Genomic DNA, 21305 nt, shown 5'->3' with positions numbered 1-21305 from the left:
TTTGGGATCCCCTGTCCCGTTGTCCCCACACACAGCTTCGGGATGCCAAAAAAGTCCCATTTTCAGGGACAGCGTCCTGAAGCTGTGCGCGGGGACAACAGGACAGGTGATCGCTTCCTGTCCCTCCCTGCCGCGCAAAGGAAAAAAAAAAAAAGCCTCCCTCAGGGCTGGATTAAAGGGTCCTAGCAGTCCGGCCATTTCTCCCCCTAACTAGCCCATCTCCCTCACCTTCGCGGCTGACTCCATCGCTGGAATTGCCGGCAGCAGCACTCCTCACTCTCCCCATGCAGCTGACCCTCCCACCGCGAGACGCCTGAAATACCTCCCTCAACAGCAGCGTTGGCAGCGCTCTAAATAGCTCTTCTTCTGCCGGGGCCTTCCCTGTGTCGCGTTGCTGATTACATCATCAGTGATGCGGCAGAGGGAATCGGTGGCGGGAGAAGGCTGCAAAGCAGCCTGTTTAGAGCGCTGCCGACGCTGCTGTTGAGGGAGATATGTCAGTCGTTTCACGGTCGGAGGGTCGGCCGCGTGGGGAGTGCTGCTGCCAGCAAATCCATCCAGTACTCTGTACGACTGCAGGCAGGATCTTTGAAGACACATTTAAATGGATTCCAGAGCAATCTCTGATGGACAGACTGAGGTTTCCAAACTCTTTCTTGCCGGCACTAGACCCAAAGGTGTAGCCTGTGATGAATTACCTCCCATAGAAACTTCTGCACTCAGCCTACTCACTCCTACTGGGAATAACACACAAGGCAATGCCCTAGAGGGTTCTGGCAAAGGTTCAATTCTAGGATGTAGGGGAGAACTAGGGCCTGCTTGGCTAAGTGTACTTGTGTGCCTAGGGGCCCTCAAAGAATTAATCCTGCCCTGGCCTCCCTCCAGCGCCCGATTTAACCCCCCCCCCCCGGTCCACCGCCACTGCTTACCTCCCTGCTGCTGCTGCTAATCGCGGCCTAGAAGCCTTATTCCTGACGTCAGTTCTGACGTCGGAGAAGACGTTCCGGGCCAACGTCAGAATTGACATCGGGAATAGAAGCAGCAGGGAGGTAAGCAGCAGTGGCGGACCGGGGGGGTTTAAATCGGGCGCTGGAGGGAGGCTTTTTTTGTGTGCGGCAGGGAGGGAAGGAGGTAGGCAGGCAAGCAGGTTGGCTTTGGCACGGGAGGTAGGTAGGTAGGCAGGTAAGTAGGCAGGCAGGCTGGCTTTGGGGGTGGTGGTGGGACAAAGTCTGGAAGGCAGTGAGGGGGACATGGGAATGAGGCACTGGGGGCACTAAGGACATAGGAAGGAAGGAGGGAGGGAATAGAAAGGGACAATTGTTAGGCCTGAGTGCAGAAAGAAAGAAAGAAATGAAAGGATGCACAGTCAGAAGGAAACGCAACCAGAGACTCATGAAATCACTAGACAGCAAAGGTAGGAAAAATGATTTTATTTTAAATTTAGTGATAAAAATGTGTCAGTTTTGAGAATTTATATCTGCTGTCTTTATTTTACCCTATATTTGTCTATTTTTCTATAGTTACTGAGGTGACATCGTTGAAACCCCCCATATATAAATAATTAACACTTTCTCTGCGTATAGGGTGCTTCATTTTTGTTTTTTTTTTTTATTTTATGGTTACCATTATAATAATAACCCCAATTCTAAAAAATCAAAAAGAATCTTCAGCTATAATATCCAACTACAGACCAGTAGCATCCATTCTGTTTATTGTAAAAATTATGGAGGGATTGGTACACACCCAACTGATGGATTATCTGGATCAGTTCTCTCTCCTACATGAAACTCAATCCAGTTTTAGATCATTATTCAGTACTGAGACAGTAATTGCGGCTATTTTACACAATCTGCACCTACTGTTTAGTAAGGGCCTTAATGCCCTGGTTATGCAATTTAATATGAGTTCTGCCTTTGATCTAGTAGACCACAGGAAACTGCTGCAATGCCTAGACGCCATTGGTATCAGGGACGAGGTGCTGAATTGGTTCCGTGGCTTCCTTATGTCCCGCACTTATCAAGTACATTTTAATTATGAACTTTCAGATACCTGGAGCAATCCATCCGGTGTGCCACAAGGGTCTCCGCTATCTCCATTGCTCTTCAATGTCTACATGTCCTCACTAGGCACGCAGCTAACCCAGTTAGGGATAAAACTATTTAGTTATGCAGATGATTTTACGATCATCATCCCATTCGTTAATTCTATCTCTGAAACTATTCCTAAAGCTTCAGAAGCCATAAACGTGATGGAGCACTGGATGACAACCTTTAGGCTCAAACTTAATTCAGAAAAGACAACTTTCTTCATTGCTTCGCCACATCCGCTTGACACCAAATCACCACTATCAATAATCTTAATTACCCTATCCAACCTACCATAAAGATACTAGGTGTAACTTTGGATCAGTGCCTAACCATGAGAGACCAGGTGGACTCCTTGATCAGAAAGGGATTTTTCACTCTCTGGAAACTCAGATCCATTAAAGCTTATTTCGATACAGCGGCATTCAGAACCCTAGTCCAATCCCTCGTACTGAGTATACTTGACTACTGTAACATCGCCTATTTAGCAATTTCCCAAAAGAACATGCAGCATTTACAATTGATGCAAAATGCAGCGGTCAAACTGATCTTTGGGCTGAGGAAGTTTGACCACGTGACACCCTACTACCGGCAGCTGCATTGGCTGTCAATGGAGGCGCGCGTAAAGTTTAAATTTGCCTGCTTCTGCTTCAAAGCACTGCACGGACTTGCCCCTAAATATATAACTGACCTTTTCATCTTCTCAGCCAACAGACACAAGAGAAGCTCACATTCCAACTTCGTTTCCCCCCCAGTGAGAGGTTGTAAACCGAAAAAACACCATGAACATCTTTTCTCGCACCAAGCAGCATCATGGGGTAAAGACCTAGAACAAATGCTTTCGCCCACTACTTATGAGGAATTTAGGAAACGTCTGAAAACACACCTGTTCCTAAAGTATCTAGACAACTGATCCTCTCTTCTCTCTCCCCTCTATAGCGATTAACTTGTTCTATTGATCACTCTCTCCTCAAAAATGGATTTCCTGTCCTATTAACCCTCTTTCTTCCTCCCCTCTTAAAGTCAATCAATTTGTACCTTTGCTTAATCTTTGTAAACTGCATAGAACTTCACGGTATTGCGGTATATAAGCTGTTATTATTATTATGAAATAATAAGATATTGTGTGTACATGAAAAATGAATGGAAGAAATGGGGGGGGGGGCCTAGGGTGGGATTGGGGGCGGGGATAGGGTGGGGCTAGGGCGGGATTGGGAGCGGGAATGAATATTAATAGATGTCCTGTTTTGATGAAAAAAATAAATGGTCACATTATGTATCCCTTTTTTATTATTAGATTTCCTCACACATCTAGGGGTGGGAAATGTGTTTTGATTCTTAAAATTATTTAATCATAATATTGTAATAACATAGTAAATCTTCTTGTATTAATAATTGGGAGGAGGGGGGAGAAAATGATTGTTTTATGTATTAATTGTGGTTTTTAATAGTGCGTTTTATGTAGTGTTTACGTTCAATTAATTGTACTGGACTGTCAAAGTTTGAAAATCAATAAAGATTTATTAAAAAAAAAACCCCAACAAACCTAAATAAAACATGCTCTGAATTTACAGCAGCATTGTTTATTACTATGGATCTAGCCTAGTGCTTTTTGTACTTTCTTTCTTCCCTCTGCCCCGGAGGGCTCACAACCTAAGTCTAACCGTCCCGGAAGCACTTTCCGTTCCCTTGCTCTCGTTTTGTGTTCAGTTCCTCTGTCAATAAAGCTCGTCGCGTTGCCAACGTGCCGTTGACGCCTATCACAGAGCGTCGCGCGTTCGGGGCGGGGCGCCTAGTTGCCAGTGGCGACGGCGATGGCGGACGAGGCCGAAGGGGACGGGCTGACGGCGTCGGAGACCCTGCAGGCCCTGGCCCGGCACCTCAACTGCCTGGGCGAGGAGAGCAAGAGCGCTCGAAAGCGGGCCCTGGGCGGCATCCAGAAGGTGGTGGTGGCGGACGGGCGCCTGTCGGGCGCCGCGCTGCAGCGGGTCTTCGGCGAGCTGCTCAAGCCGCTGCTCCGCTGCCTGGCCGACCCCGCCGAGAGGTGCCGCGAGACGGTGGTCCAGCTGCTGAGCCACTGCGTGGGCGCAGTGCCCCGGCCCGAGGAGGCCCTGCCCCACCTGGTGCCGGCGCTCGCCCAGCGCCTGGGGGCCCCGGAGACGGTGGAGGCCTCAGAAGAGCTGCGGCTGGCCCTGCTCCAGCTGCTCACCCTCACCGTGGAGGTGTGCGGCGGCAAGCTCGCCCCCTACCTGGACGAGGTGGGGAGGATCTTGCAGAGGACGCTGGTGGATCCCTTTCCCGACGTCAGGAAGGAGAGCTGCAAGTGCGCCTCCCTCTATGCCCGCAGCATTCCCGGTAAAGAAAAAAAGATTTGGGGGAGGGGGGGGTGATTTTATTAAGTATAGACAGCGGGGTCTTTGATCTCACCAATATTTTGCCTGACTGCTAGGGGGGGGGGGGGATTGGAGATTGATTTGTGTGATCTCTCCAACTAAAAACACTCTCCTCTTCCTAATTTTATTGTATTTACAAGTATCTTAATCTTTTGTTACAGCAGCCTGCTATACTTTCTAGCCAGCCTTTTAAGCCTGATATAATATGGCTTATGTAAAGTAATTTTTATTGGAACAGACAAAAGCACAAGTATCAAGATTCAACCAAACAAGCAGTGCTCCAAAGAAAACAGTTTTATACCAACCAATAAATCCCCTCCCCCCCCCCCCACACACACAGACCGGAGTCCCCGAAATACAAAATTGAAAATAACACATAAAATAGCTGTAGATACATTATAATATGGCTTATATGGTTGAATCTAATGCTGGATTTTTTGGTTGTTGTTGCAATTGATGTAAACTGTTATGATTGGTATATCAAGTCCCACCCCCTTTCCCTTTGGATGTGTTTTTAGAAAAGTGCTTCTGTAAATTGGGAAAACTCAGAAGTTTTTGAGCATTCGATGCTGTGTGAACATTTCTGTTATGAGCTTTGAAGGGGTTGTAAAGGGTAGTCCATTAATTTGGGGTATATATTACTTAACACTACAGGGATCTAGTTCTAGGTCACTCCCTATACAGTCTAAATCAGGATTAACCTGTGGTGCTCCCACCTCTAGGTGGGTGTAGGAAGAAGTCAAATGGGGTGTGGATTAGTGCTGCTCGATTCAGGGAAAAAATTTTAATTCAATTCACTTTTCCTGCCCAATCAGGTGTTTTGTTTGTTCCATCATCTTGGCAGGTTTATTTTGTATCCTCTTCACCCACCACACACCCCTGTGCACTCTCCAACCCCACACTGGTGCTGTGGTGTAAATCACAGTTCTTCAACCGCCGGTCCGCAAAAAAATCTTGCCGGTCCGCAAAGGATTCAGTCCCCGCCGCAACGAAAGGCCGGCGTCAGCTGACTTGCAACTTCCTGTTGCAGTCGCGGTGCCGGGACTCCTGCCTTCCACCGCGTTTGCCTCCTGCCTTGTCTCCGCACCTCCAGACCAGCAGCGGCAGCTCTGTATATTTTTAACTTCGGCACAGAGCTGCCCCTAATCAATAGTTTAGCGCGGTTTCATGAGGCAGCTTCGGGGCCTTTGCTAGGCCGGCCCGCTTCGATGATGCGATGTGGGCCGGCCTAGCAAAGGCCCCGAAGCTGCCTCATGAAACCGCGCTAAACTATTGATTAGGGGCAGCTCTGTGCCGAAGTTAAAAATATACAGAGCTGCCGCTGCTGGTCTGGATTCTTGGGCCACTGAACGAGGGCAAAGAGCAGCTGTCCTGGAGGTTTCCCTTCCTCTCGCCTTTGCAGGTCCCTTTTTTCCACCTTTTTTTTTTCTTCTTCAAACGGCAACGGGCCCCAGCATCGACATCAATCAAGTAAGTTCCACTGTTCCTTGCAAGCGGTTCTGCTCGGCCAAAGCTTCCCCTCTGACATGAGCCACCCTCAGGGGAAAGAAAGTGACCCGCAAAGGTGAGGGGAAGGGGGGCAGATGATGGAAGTTGTGGGGGGGGGGGAAGGGGGGGAGAGAGAGAAAGAAGGGGCAGATGATGGAATGGAGGAGATGAGAGAGAGAAGGGGACAGATGATGGAAGTGAGAAGAAGGGAGAGAGAGCAGAAGGCAGATGGATGTCAGTTGAGAGGGGAGAGCAGATGCTGAATGGAAGTGGGGAAAGAACACATACTGGATGGAAGGAGATAAATAAAGGGGGAAGAAAATAGTAAGATAATGGAGGGGTGAGGGAAAGGGGTGACAAGCTGTGGGTAGACACAGTGAAAAGAGGGAAACAGGACTAAATAGTAAGAAAGAATTTAATTTAGATGGAGGCAGAAAATAGAGAAGGAAGACCAGAGAAGAAAAGGGAAGAGAGAGCAGAGAACGATATCAGATCTGAGTGGAGGAAATGAGAAGAGTGATGCTAAAAACCACAGGGGGGAGGGAAGGACAGAGATGCCAGACCATGAGGGAAACAGAAGGAAGATGATGGATGCCAGACCAAATTGGGGGAGGGGGGGGGGGCAGGAGGAGAGATGGAAGGGGCAGATGCTGGACTGAAGAGACAGAGAAGGTTATCATGCCGCTGTACCGGGCCATGGTACGCCCTCATCTGGAGTACTGTGTCCAGCACTGGTCACCGTACATGAAGAAGGACACGGTACTACTCGAAAGGGTCCAGAGAAGAGCGACTAAGATGGTTAAGGGGTTGGAGGAGCTGCCGTACAGCGAAAGATTAGAGAAACTGGGCCTCTTCTCCCTCGAACAGAGGAGATTAAGAGGGGACATGATCGAAACATTCAAGATTCTGAAGGGAATAGACTTAGTAGAAAAAAACACTATTCACCCTCTCCAAGGTAGGGAGAACGAGAGGGCACTCTCTAAAGTTGAAAGGGGGTAGATTCCGTACAAACGTAAGGAAGTTCTTCTTCACCCAGAGAGTGGTAGAAAGCTGGAACGCTCTTCCAGAGGCTGTCATAGGGGAAAACACCCTCCAAGGATTCAAGACAAAGTTAGATAAGTTCCTGCTGAACAAGAACGTGCACTGGTAGGGCTAGTCTCAGTTAGGGTGCTGGTTTTAGACCAGAGGGCCGCCGCGTGAGCAGACTGCTGGGCATGATGGACCACTGGTCTGACCCAGCAGTGGCAATTCTTATGTTCTTAGGGCAGACGCTGGATGGAAGAGAGTGAAAAGGCAATGAAAGCAGAAACCAGAGACGACAAAAGGTAGAAAAAATAATTTTATTTCTATCTTGTGATTCAAATATATCAGATTTGAAGTATGTATCTTGCTAGACATAACTGGGGAGTGCAAAGCCCAGGCTCTACTTCTTTAGCTTCCAGCTGGCTTAGGGCTCTCTCTGACCAGGGGGCAGTTGCCCTAGTTCTACTCCCTTAACATTATTCCTGTCATGTGTGACTGTGGTATTCTATTACATGATATTTGTGTAGCATTCTGTAATCATTTAGCTTATTCAGTTTTCTTGATAGTAGAGGGGATATATGTGAAGGAGAGGGGAGACAGGGTTTTTGTTGATCTTTGCCCTGTATTATTTGTATTTATAAAATGACAATTGTATAGAATATTGTTTCTTTTTATACTTTAATAAAATATGTTCAATATAAAATCATAACTATTTGAGGCTTGTGCAGATGGGATCAGATGGTTTGTGGGACCGAGCTCGCGGGGATGGGGCGGCGATGGTTTTTAAAAAAAATTTCAGTCTTAGTAGTTTGCCGGTCCACGAAATAATTATTTTATTTCCGCCAGTCCACAGTTTCAAGTTTCAAGTTTTATTGGACATTTGATGAATCGCCTATTACAAAATTTCTAGGCGATGTACATTAACAAAATAAAAGTATTCAAGAGGCTAAAATATAACAAATATTGACAAATTACACATTACACTTAATATAAAACCTACATGAGGGGTGAGGAGTAGCATAAAGTTACACTGTGGGTTCGGAAAAAAAAGGGAAAAAACAAGAGGATAGGTTTAACTATATCAGAACACAAGCTAATCTGTCTTTAAAGGAAGTATGTAAAAAGTGTAAAAAGGTTGAAGAACACTGGTGTAAATAATAATAATCAGTTTATATAGCGCAAGGCCGTGAAGTTCTATGCAGTTTACAATAATTAGAAATTGAAGAGAACTAAAAGATTAAAAAATTAAAAAGCCAATAACTAAAAACACTGGTGTACAAAAAGACTTTTCCTCTCAGGTCCTAGCTCCCTGTCTAACACCAGCTCTGGCAGGATACAGACTTCAGATCTGACATAATAAAATTATTCTTTCTACTTTTTGTTGTCTGGTCATTTTATTATTCAAATTGCATTGGTCCCAGACTCTGGTTTCTATTTGTCTTCTGTTAACTCGCTCGCCAGGGTCTCCTGCCAATTTAATGTTTTCTTCTTTCTCCGTGCTCACCATTCATCCTCCATCTCTACCTTCTTCCATTGCCATATCCAACATTTATTTATTTGTTTTCCATCTCGTCCTCCCCAAAGAGCTCAGGACAGGTTTCAGGTTAACATACATAATATACATTTGACAGGTTATAATTTGCCATAGTTACAGTACAAGTTTTTATCCTAACTTGACACATACTAGGGATCTAATACCAATATCCATAATATACAGTTTATAGGTTCAATTTGACATTGCTACAGTGCAAGATTTTTCAATACAAGTTTTTATCCTAACACCACACTTACTGAGGATCTTGTATCAATATACATTTCTTTGTAATCTTATCGGTCATGAGCAGGGAGTTAGGAGAGCAGGTATGTTTTTATTGCTTCCCTAAAGTTGAGGAGTCCTTCAAGGGATCTAATCTATGGGGGCAGTTAATGCCAGTGGATTGATATGAAGTGGGAGTAGGAACATCATTTGGCGGTTTGCAGTTGAAAGGCCCGACAAGGTGGTGTTTTGAGGCATATTTCATCCTGGAAGCGGAGGGACCTGTTTGACACAAATTTTTATTCACTGTCTGCCATCTCTCTTTCCCCCTGCCTTGTGTCCTGGGTCAAACCTCTCTATTCCCCTCCATTATCATGTGCAACATTTCTTTCTCTCTCCCCATGCACCATCTCTCCCTGCCCTCTACCCTTTGTGCAACATTTCTCCCTCACCTCCATCATTTGCAGGATTTCTCCCTATAACCCCTTTCTGCCTCTGTGTATCTCTCCCTTACTCTCCTCCACCCCTTGTCCAACAATTATTCCTCTCCCCCCTGTGCAGCAGCTTTCCATCCCCCCTCCTATCCTGTGCAGCACCTCCTGACCAATACCCCCACCATGAGATCTGACATATCTTCGTACCTCCCAAAGTAGTAGCAGCGGTGACTGGCAGAGAAAGCGCAGTGAACAGGCTGCTTCCTGCTTGCCCTGCCAGGGCTTCCTTCTGCCACATCATCAGTGATGTGACAGAGGGAAGACCATGGTGGAGAAGGCTATAAGCAGCCTGTTTAGCGTGTTGCCTCTACCGGCCTGCCACCACCACTGCTAATTTAGGAGGCACAGAAGTATGTCAGGTCTCCCGGGGTGTGTGTGTGAGAATATTGATCACTAATTTTTTTGGAGAATGAATTGATTCAGTGAATCGATTCAGATTGGGCAGCACTAGTGCAGAGAAGGGTTTTGAAATTTGAGACAAGTTTCAAATTTTTTTATTAAGACAGTTATTGGTAATATAACTGCTACTGTAATTTTAGTGACAAGGTAACAGCATTGTTAGCGGTTAAGAGTTACACATGTAGCTCTCAGTAGTGGTTATGTGGCTTAGGAAGAGGGGGTACAAAAGGAGCGTAGGAACCAAATAAGGTTAAGAAACACTGGATTAAGTGTTGTTTGATGATGCAGATATTGCAATTCTCTGTTGGAGATTAGAAACAGTCCTGTGTTTGCATATATTCTGTCAGCTGTCTATCCTCCCTCCTCTATTCTAAATAGGAACCTGTATTATTTTATTTATTTATTTATTTAATTTTCTATACCTTTCTCCCAGGGGAGCTCAGAATGGTTTTACATGCATTTATTCAGGTACTCAAGCAGTTTTCCCTCTCTGTCCCAGTGGGTTCACAATCTATCTATCGTACCTGGGGCAACGGGGGAGGGGGGGATTAAGTGACTTGCCCAGGGTCACAAGGAGCAGCATGGGTTTGAACCCACAACCTCAGGGTGCTGAGGCTGTAGCTTTAACCACTGCTCCACACTCTCTAACTACGATGCTGCATCACAAATTACGCTGTATAGAAGTTTATTCAAATCTTTTTATTTTTCAGAACATTTCCACATGCAGTCTGAATCTCTGATCAATCCCCTTATGCAAACTATTTCACATCAGCATTCAAAGGTTCGTGTAGCTGTGATCCATACTACAGGCACGGTCATACAGTATGGTAATGGGAAGTCTGTGGATGATGTGTTATCTCATTTAGCCCAACGACTTTTTGATGATGCTCCTCAGGTAATTTTTATTACTCTTAGAATAAGTTTGAGACTACTGTTTAAGCCAAACCAAAAATCTCCTTTTCCCACTTAATGCTTCTTCCCACCTCAGCACATTTTCACAGATATGGAACAATTAATGCTGTAATTGATTTTGTTTCTGAGCAAACTACGTGATGTAGAAGCTTTTTAATAAAATAAGCATATGTAACTACAATGTATATATATTGTCAATAAAAGAATTACAGTAAGAATCCCAGTTAATCAGTATTCAATTAACCGGCATGCACAACCAACTGGCAAAAGAAATATTGTAAGAATTCCAGTTAACTGGTATTCAATTAACCGACATACACAACTAACTGACAAAAAAAAAATTATCTACAGCACTCCTTACCTAACAACCTCCAAAATCATGTTCCTGACTTAACAACCCCACTCCTTCCAGCTCCCAAAGCTACTGCCAGTTCTGACAACACTCCCTCTCGCCCATTTGCCCTCAAAGCGGCAGCAGCAGCTGGCCCTGACAACCTCCCTTACCTGAAGAAGGGGCAGCTGGTGAGTGGAGAAAGCGCCATAAACAGGCTGCTTCTGGACAGTTCCGGCAGGGCCTTTCCTCTGCTGTGTCGTATGGGTGCCAGATGACTGAGAGTCTACTGTAAAATACACATTTATGCTAGGATTCATGCCATACCGTTGGTATTATTACACATTTTTTATTATTACTTTTCTCACTGTAGACTTTTTTTTTAATAGATATGCTTTTATATTTACTTTATTAGGATAAATATACTCTTTTTGAAGAACTTGACCCAAGATAGTGTACAGCAAAGAATAAGTCAGACATAGGCAATAGACAGTTACAGCAGTAAAAATATTCAAATAACAATAAACATTATTGCTAATGTCAACACAATACATATTAAAACATCTTAATAGATACCTAATGAGGTATAAGCAGTGGTGGAATATATAGGCAGGAAATAGTTACAAGAGTTAGGTTAGTCCCTCTTATTTTGTATCCGAGGATAAATTGCTTGTGGCGTAAAAAATGCTACCTGAAAATGATCTCAGCTAGAGTAGGAATGGATAAGTAAGTCCTGCTAAAGTATGTGCAGCTTGTATTAGAGCTTGTGGCCTGCATTCTGTTAACTGTGCCTTTATTGGTGGCTGCCTTAAAAATGGCTGCCAGTCATGTGTCAGTCACGCAACATGCTGTTTACAGAATCACGGCTAAATGAAAGGTAGGCACTAGAAATGTAGGCCAAGGTTTTCAAGGCCTACATTCCCAGCACCTACTTTTCAATAGAATCACGTCCATGGAGGTGCCTTACGATGCCTAACACTACTTCTGGTGTTGATCACGCCTATAGTGGCATTAGGCATTGAAAGGCGCTTCCATAGGTGTGATGATGGTGCTCTTTTTGAAGGCACCCTTAGGCGCCTCCATTTTTTTAAATGACATTTTAATTTTTTTAATCAGCACAGCCAATTAGAGTGCCGATTAAACCAATTAAGTTAGACGGGCGCTGTTTTAGAATTGTACTTGTGTGTGTATATGACTAGTTAGTTGCTCCTTCCATTAAAGACTGGAGAAAAGAACCAAACTTTCACCTGCTTCCTGAAGCAGAGAGATTCTTGTTTTATCTACAATATTTATATTCATCAGTAGTAAGATATTTGATAATTTGATCTATCTTGGAAGCTGGCATAACATTTTTGGGCAGATTGTAGATAAATATTTTATCTGTAGAAGCTGCAAGGTTTGGATTTATTTGGAAAATTTGTAGGCATACCATGCTTTCTAGCCTGGATTCTCTATATAGCACTGATATCGGTGGCCACCGATCACATCTTAATCAAGTGACAGTGCCATATACAGAATTGTGCCTTCAGGAAAGATAAGTGCCAGAAATTTAGGCCAGGGTTTTCTTTTCATAGGTACTTTACGGCGCCTAACGCCACTTCCAGCATTGGCCACGCCCATAGTGGCGTTAGGTATTGTAAATTACCTACGTAGGCATGATTATCCCAGGACAAGCAGGCAGGTATTCTCACTAATGGGTGATGTCATCCGACAGAGCCCCGATACGGACGTCTCACAAGCATGTCTTGCTTGAAGAAACTCAGAAGTTTCGAGATGCCCGCACCGCGCATGCGCCAGTGCCTTCCCGCCCGATGGTCCGGGCGTGTCTCCTCAGTTCATTTTCTTCCGCGGAGCTGAGAAGTTCAACTTCAATTCTGCGCCCATTGAATCTGTTTTTTGCCTTCTAATTCCCGCGGGTTGGGTTCTTTTGGGCTCTCCCGTGTGTTTGTTTCTTTCTTTGATTTCTTTTTCAAAAAAAAAAAAAAAATTTTTCCTTCTGACACCGGTTCGGCCGCTTGGCTTGGGCCCCGCGCCTTCGACCTTGCGGCGGAGCTTTTCCGGCCTATGTCCCGGCCGATCACCGGTTTTAAAAAGTGCAGCAAGTGCCAGCGCGCGATTTCGCTCACGGACCCTCATCGACGCTGTCTCCAGTGTCAGCTCGGATCATTTTCCAAAATCGTGCCGGCCTTGCTCCACTTTGACGGCGCGAGCGTTTAAGCACCGCTGCCTGCTGTGGGAGTCCATGTTCAAGATGGAAGCTTCGTTGGATCCTATTGCTTCAACATCAACTGGGGCTTCGACTTCATCGACAAAGCCCTCTGTCTCCCCGGCTGCTTCGGGTCTTTTGAAACCAGCCTCGTTCACGCCGGTTTCGGCCTCGTCTTCAGCGCCGGTGCCTTCATCTGTCTCCTCGGAACAGGTACTGACCCCCATAGTTCCTCCGGTGGTGCTTAAAGTGCCGAAACCTGGCAAACAGAAGCACACTGCACCGAAAGTGCGCGAAGACCGTGCGGAAGGGCCCCCGTTTGGTGCGGATCCCTCCATATCGGCTTCGTTGAAGTCCCTCCTGGAGGCTCAATTTGTGGAGCTCATGACTACCATGGGTTCCCGGCTGATTGCCTCGATCCAGGGTGACCTCCCAGTTCCGGTCCCGAGGGGCGGGCCGCCCCCTCCTCCGCGCCGCATGACCTCGTTGCTCGGCGAGGAGGACCGGCAGGCGGTGTCCAGCTCCTCGAGGCGATCCTCGGTTGGTGCCATGCCTCCCTTGGAACCGATTCCATCGACGAAGGCTCCTCTTGGAGATATGCCTCCCTTGGAACCGATTCCCTCGAGGAAAGCTTCCCTTAGTGACCTACCTCCTTTGGAACCTATTACTCCGCCCCATGACACAGTGTGGCGTCCACCTTCGAGGCCTCCCAGTCCTGGGCATAGCAGGAGGCAGGACGAGTTCTTCCGGACCCCCTATCAAGCCTGGGCGGCTTCCGGGGAGGCTCCGACTCATCCGCCTCTACGATCGACAGCTTCGAGTCCTATCTGCTCCTTGGAGGCTTCTGGGGACCAGTATTCTCACAGACGAACTCGATCCCCTTCCAGACATCGAGAGGGGCATCGCTCCAGACACTCTTCGAGGCATTCCTCTCTGCACTCCACCGTCTCACCTCAAAAGAAATTGCCTCGGATGGGGTATTCTGCGTCTGCTGGGTCTCCTCCTCCTGGCCCGGAGTTCGAGGAACCCGAAGTATTTTACTTGCCCTGTTGCTCACAGGCCTCCGTGGAGCCCGAAGCCTCGACTTCTTCTAGTCCTTCTCGGAGACCAGCGTTGGCGGACCAACTGTCCTTTTCCTCGTTTCTCAGGCAGATTGCAGATGACATGGATATTACCCTCAATGCGGGGTCCCGCTACTCCAAGGAGAATCTCTATACCATGCACTTGCCTCGTCCTCCGGCCGAGACCTTATGCCTGCCTCTGCACAAGCTCCTTGATCAAACCTTCATGCGGTGCTTTGAGTCTCCTTACTCCATCCTGGCGGTACCTGGCAAATTGGACGCTTGGTACCGCATGGTGCATCATAAAGGCTTCGAGGGACCTCAGCTTTCTCATCAGTCCCTCCTGGTCGGATCCTCACTCAAGCGGTCCCATCCTGGCCAGGTGTATGCTTCGGGGCCGCGAGGGCAGGACAATGGATAAGTTTGGACGACGCATCTATCAGAATTCTATGATGGCGTCCCGAGTCCTGAATTATAATTTCCACTTCGCCACCTATTTGGAATTTTTTCTGCCTGTGCTTCGGAAATTCACACCCTACATCGAGTCCCAGGCTCGGTTTGAGTTTGAAGAAGTCGTTGCTTCGCTGTCCCAGCTTCGTCTTCAGTTGATGCAATCGGCCTATGATGCTTTCGAGCTCTCGGCACGAGCAGCAGCTTGCTCTGTGGCGATGCGCCATTTGGCCTGGTTACGGACCATTGACATGGACCCGAATCTTCAGGACCGCCTGGCTAACGTCCCGTGTGCTGGGGCGGATCTTTTTGACGAATCCATCGAGACTGTCACGAAGAAATTGTCGGATCATGAAAAATCCTTCCAGTCCATTCTTAGGCCGAAGCCTAAGCCTCAGCAGTCTCGACCCTCTCGACCGCCTTTGATTTATCAGCGGCGTTATCAGCCAAGGCAAGCTCCTCCAGCGAGGCTACCTGCGAAGCGGCAGCCTCCTCAGAAGGGTCAGCAAAAGTCTCAGCCGTCTGCTGTCCCTAAGGCTCCTCAGCCTTTTTGACTGTCTCGTCGAGGGCATAACCAGTCTCGTTCTGCCTCCCCCTGTTTTTCCCATCAGAGGGCGCCTCCATCATTTTTATCATCGCTGGGAGGCCGTAACCACCGACTTCTGGGTCCTTACTATCATCAGGGAAGGATACTCTCTTCAATTCCATCGGGTCCCTCCGGACCACCCTCCAAGAGAGTATCCTTCCAACTTGACTCAGTCCGCCCTTCTTCTTCAGGAAGCCCAGGCTTTGCTCCGGCTCTGGGCCGTCGAGCCGGTCCCTGTGGACCAGCACAACCAGGGGTTTTACTCCCGGTACTTCCTTGTTCCGAAGAAGACGGGCGACCTGAGACCCATTTTGGACCTCAGGGTCCTCAACAAATTCCTAGTCAAAGAGAGGTTTCGTATGCTGACGCTTGCTTCTCTCTACCCCCTCCTCGAGCAGAACGACTGGTTATGCTCTCTGGTTCACAAGGAGGCCTACACTCACATTCCCATTCACCCGGCCTCCCGCAGATTCCTCAGATTTCGGGTGGGACATCTACATCTGCAGTATCGAGTGCTTCCATTCGGTCTGTCTTCGTCTCCCAGAGTCTTCACGAAGTGTCTGGTAGTGTTGGCCGCTGCACTCCGGAACCAGGGTCTTGTAGAAGGATTTATGGTTCACTTAGCAGTATTATAAACACGTTACGTTTCTGTTAAGTGGTCTAGAGAAAACCATAACCTTTTATTCAAGTTCAAATATCATGGTCTAATTATACGACACAAACCCAGGCTAATGAGAAATATCTTTATTATGAAAATAGAAAAATATAATTCACAAGCCAGCTGCAGATTCTAAATATTGTTCAAAATATCTAATTACACAAATGAAACTCAGTACATGATTATCACAATCTAATGGTTAGACAACTAAGTAAAACTTCTTGTTAAACACACACTATTCCTTATAATAATAATCCCTGATTAGCAAATGATTATATTATCACCCAGGTAACTTTTCAACCCTTTACCTTTATCAATGATTCCTATCTAATTCCCAAGCTAATAAAAGTAATTTCCGTATGCTCACCCTTAATTAGCCTCTCCGGCACAATTAGGTGGAAGAGAAAATTTTCTTGTCAGCTGGAAGACGTCAGGAATACCGTTGTAAAAGTTACACGTGTTGAAAATCCTTGAAGAGGCTATAAATCATCAGCAATAAGTTCAGTTTATCTGTGCTAAGTTCAGAACAGTTTTTAAATGTCCGAATTTCTATCTCTTAGGCAGAGAATCACACAAGGTAACTTACAGGTCTAATTATTGAAAGAAAAAGTTTACAATTAGAACATCTGTGAGCAGATCTGAGCTTCCCCGGACCTTATCACAGACTAACTAATTATTAATTAATTAGCACCTTTCTTTTCTTGAATCTCATCAGATGACTTCCTCGGACCAATCCAGAAACAGAACTTGATGAATAGCCTTTCTGTATAAAGTATCATATATGCTGGACGACCCAGGGCTGTTAGACAGATAAGAACAGAATAATTTCTTCAAGATTCACACTGTCCCATTATTAAAGCACAGATGAATGCCCTTGAATAGCAACATTCGGGTACATCCCCATAATGCATCATTCTTCTTACTTCTTGCAAAATTCATGCTGGAAAGTTGCTTGCAGAGAGATATTCTTGAAACAATGGTTCAGGCTTGATGACATCATGGAGGCCTAACCTTCAGGTGTGAATACGGAAATATCCCTACAGTCTTCAGGTATTTCCCTACCTCGACGACTGGCTCATCAAGGCTCCCTCGGCCTCGGGGGTCATCTCGGCGACCCAGGCCACGATTCTGTTCCTGCAGAGTTTGGGGTTCGAGATCAACTTTCCCAAATCTCATCTTCAGCCTACACAGTCGCTCCCCTTCATCGGGGCGGTCCTGGATACCATTCGTCTCAGAGCATTCCTTCCTCCTCAGCGCATGGATGCCCTTCTTCTTCTCTGCCAGTCTGTGTCTTCTCGCCAGTCCATCTCGGCGAAACTCATGATGGTCCTCCTGGGCCACATGGCCTCTACAGTTCATGTGACGCCGTTCACCAGACTCCATCTCAAAATTCCTCAGTGGACCCTGGCATCTCAGTGGACTCAGGTGGCGGATCCATTGACTCGACACATCATTGTCACTCCTGCTCTTCAGCAGTCTCTACTTTGGTGGATGACCTCTTCGAATCTATCCAGAGGTTTGCTATTTCACTCATCTCCCCATCAGAAGGTCCTAAAAATTTATTCTCCTAAGTTGCCAACTCTCCCACCATCCCATTGAGGTTAGCTTGGAGGTCATCCACTAGTGAGAATACCTGCCTGCTTGTCCTGGGATAAAGCAATGTTACTTACCGTAACAGTTGTTATCCAGGGACAGCAGGCAGCTATTCTCACGTCCCACCCACCTCCCCTGGGTTGGCTTCTCTGCTGTCTACCTGTACTGAGGAGACATGCCCGGAACATCGGGCGGGAAGGCACTGGCGCATGTGCGGTGCGGGCATCTCGGAACTTCTGAGTTTCTTCAAGCAAGACATGCTTGTGAGACGTCCGTATCGTGGCTCTGTCGGATGACATCACCCACTAGTGAGAATAGCTGCCTGCTGTCCCTGGATAACAACTGTTACGGTAAGTAACATTGCTTTCAGGCACCTTTTTATTTAGGTGTCAGGCGCTTTAACTTTTTTCGATGTTAATTGCCATTTCAAACAACATTTTTCATTTAACTTAGGCGCCTAAGTTTAGATGCTGTTTGTAGAATTTCTCCCTTTATCTCACCCTCTCCCTCTTTTTGAAGAATTTGCTGTTCCCAGGCAACAGTGTTTAGTGAGCTGTCTCTGCGCCCATGCTTTCTGAAAAGAAATGGCATCAGTTGACAGCTTTTGTAACTGCAGCTTTGTACAAGTAGTTGCTCTGGAGATTTGAAAATTTAAAAGATAACTGATTTTAAATAAGCTATTTAAGTAAAAAAAAAAAAAAAAATTTCAATTAACTTTCCAAGAAAAAAGTATTAAATCTAAATCACAATTGTGGTGAGCCGGAAGTGAGACACTGCTTGCATTTGCAATGGAAAGGCGGACCGTGTTGGGTCCTGTAGCCCTAGCGGACTAGGTCCTTTAAGGCTCTTATGTGGATGATTTATTTTTATGTGGATGGAATTATTTTATGTGGATGATTTCAGTGTACCTTTGGAACTTTGACACTTTCAAATAAAGTCCATTTAGGAACATCGTCACTCCACAGAGTTTTTTTGGTTTTCTCTGGATTTTCTTCTTTGTGGATATTTTGGGGTCAATTCCTTTTGTTTTTTGCAATATTGTTACTATATCATGTTGATCTCCATAGCCCCCCCGACTCGAGTTTCGGCTCTTCATCAGGAGGGGATACTTATCATAACTTATCACAGCAGCTTATGCCTGACTGGAGGAGATCACTAAACATTGGGTTATGTGGTCTGAGCACTTTTACAAATAATATATAAACATTTAAGAGCTGTGATTAAGTTAAGTAATTTCATCACAGATTTACATTAGTTATCTCCCTATTTGGTGATAATAAAAAAAAAAGCAGCCATTGTGGTAAAAAGCCAGCATTTAGCTGCCTAACATGTAGGTGGCATTACATTAAGGTGTGGCCATTTGTGACTGCTAGCATAGATTTTTTTTATACATTGCTTAAATTTGGTGCCACTTAAACTTCTGAATGTTTACATTTATTCACGTAAGTGCTACTATTCTATAATCTTAGTATGCAAATGGTGTGTACATTTTAAGCACCAAGTCCCTGATTTTTGTAAGCAATGCATGCCATGGCAGGTGCCTACAAAATGGGCACTTACCACATGTCAATCACCAAGAGGCACTGCTTCCAGAATCGCACCTTCCAAGGACCCTAGGCACCAGAAATGTATGCCAGTTTTTTTTCCCCCCCAGTTTATGAAGTATTTTAAATTTTATTCCATTGTTTTTACGGTGACGGGACAATCGAGCACTGACAATTCGGCGCAAGACACAAGCGCGCCACGGGAAAACTTAGTTTTAAAGAGCTCCGTCAGAGGGTGTGGGGGGGGAACCCCCCCTACTTTACTGCATACTGTTCTCACTGCCATTGGGGGAGTGTGGAGGTGCAACCCCCTACATTAGGTTCCAACCCCCCAAACCCCCCCCAATAGCAGCACGAAAACTATGCAGTAAAGTGTGGGGAGGTTTCCCACTCACACCCCGCTTCGGAGCTCTTTAAAACCAGTTTTCCTGCGGTGCGCTGGTGTCTTGCGCTGAATTGTCTGCCCTCCATTGTTGGCGCGCTGGTGTCTTGCGTGTGACTATGAACCGTTTTTACCCCTATTCTTTTTATTTTACTAACTGAATTCTGTTGTTTAACGGTTCCTCCCTTCTATTCCTTTTTACATATTCCTTTAATTCATTTCGATATCATTTACATAGATGGTGCTCCTATCTGTAAAGTTAGGAATTTCTATGAACTATTCTACATGCTTCTCTCCACTCCAGTCCTTCCTGCCCTCTGTAGTCCTCCCTACCCTCTTCTAACCCCTTCCTCTGTAATGTCACCTAGAGCTTGTATAGGTATGTGCGACGCACAAATGGAAGAAATAAAATAAATAAATTTCCAGTGCCCAGGGTCCTTCCTGAATCTCAGCCAGCGGTACATAGTGACTCCAAAGACCAGTGGCGCCCCTAACCATATCCACTTTGGGTTTTTAGCACTACTTTGCATCACTAACTGCCAGGGACATAGGTGCCAGTCCTGGATGCTGTGTAGTAGTGGCTATTTTTAATTTTTAATAAGGGTTAAGTTGGGTTTTGATGGCATGACCAATTATCACACCACTTGACTCCAATTAAACCAATTAAGTTAGGCGGTAATAGGGTGGTTGCCACTGCCTACTTTTTGACGGCTTTTGTAGAATTTGGCCCTAGGATTATAGGAGGCATGTGTATAAAGGGGAAAAAATTATCTGGCCCTTTATCGTGATCTTCTCCCAGACTATTGTACCAGTTTATATTTTATTTGGTGTTTGTAAAGTGGGAATGCACTAAAAAATTGGACATTGTTACACCTTTGTTACAAGTTTGTCTTTTTATGAAATGCCAGTATGAAATGGAATGTTTGCGTTATATTTATAGTATGGTATTTAAAAAAATGTATTGAGATACCTGTTTTATTCCTTTAGGTTCGGCAAGCTGTTACAACTGTAGTTGGAGACTGGCTGTTGGATCTAAGGGATAGGTATTCATATTTCCACAAACTCATTCCTCTGCTACTCAGCAGCTTAAATGATGAAATACCTGATATTAGGTATGCACGATGTAGGAACAAATTGCCTTTTTTCAGTCATTTTAAAATAGAGATGTAAAAAGACAACTCTCTTCCTGTGTGTGTGTGTGTGTGTGTATGAGTATGGTTTGTTTTGTTTGTGTTTTTTTTTGGGGGGGAGGGGGTTCTGCTTTGACTTGTGTGTTAACTTATACACATCAGGGCAATTTCTTAGGAACCTCAAATAATTTATAGATAACATAAGTTAGAAAAATTAAATGTTTGAATTTTATGGCTTATCCTAGGCATTCTGCTTTTTACATTGCATCCCTCTACCACTTCTGAAGTGTGTTTGGAAACTTTTATTATTTGCAAAGTCAGAAATAGGAATGCTACAGCTGGCAACATTTTAAATATGAAAAATGAAAGAAAATTATTATTTTAAATAATGATTATCCTGAAATTGTAGATATAAATTCTATTGATATTTATTGCTTGACACTTTTATCCCCAAATAACTTGGTCACACTGAAGAAGGTATCTGTGTGGTCTTGCAGGTCCTTCAACAACATTTACTGGGACAATGTAAAAATTACCCAGAAGCAAAGTTTTCCTTACCTGTGAAGAATTTAGGCTTCTCCAGGACCTGCATGGTGTGTGTGTGGGGGGGGTCTGAAGTAGAGAATGTCACGGTTTTTAGCATTGCACTATAAGAGAAAGGAGATGAGTCTTAATATAATGCCTTTCTGTGGTTACAGTGAAAAATGGTGTACATATTATATACATGTACTTTATTTTTGTACTTATTTGGGTTTTTACCAGGTACTTGTGACCTGGATTGGCCATTGTGGAAACAGGATACTGGGCTATTGATC

General features: G+C 45.3%; 1 protein-coding gene across 1 annotated transcript in view; it reads left to right on the top strand.

The window, feature by feature from the left end:
- The first annotated feature begins 3819 nt into the window (after window positions 1-3819).
- Window positions 3820-21305, top strand: part of DNAAF5 (dynein axonemal assembly factor 5) — a 101951-nt gene continuing 84465 nt past the window's right edge. The window contains exons 1-3 of the mRNA XM_033963761.1: window positions 3820-4439; window positions 10348-10532; window positions 20348-20472. Coding sequence (XP_033819652.1) covers window positions 3899-4439; window positions 10348-10532; window positions 20348-20472 — 851 coding nt within the window. The 5' untranslated portion in view covers window positions 3820-3898. The remainder of the gene's footprint in view (window positions 4440-10347; window positions 10533-20347; window positions 20473-21305) is intronic.

Source organism: Geotrypetes seraphini, chromosome 11 (assembly GCF_902459505.1).
Source record: "Geotrypetes seraphini chromosome 11, aGeoSer1.1, whole genome shotgun sequence".
In the NCBI taxonomy this organism is placed as follows: domain Eukaryota; kingdom Metazoa; phylum Chordata; class Amphibia; order Gymnophiona; family Dermophiidae; genus Geotrypetes; species Geotrypetes seraphini.
Note: the sequence above shows the minus strand (reverse complement) of the source record. Positions and strands in the feature narration are given on the sequence as shown.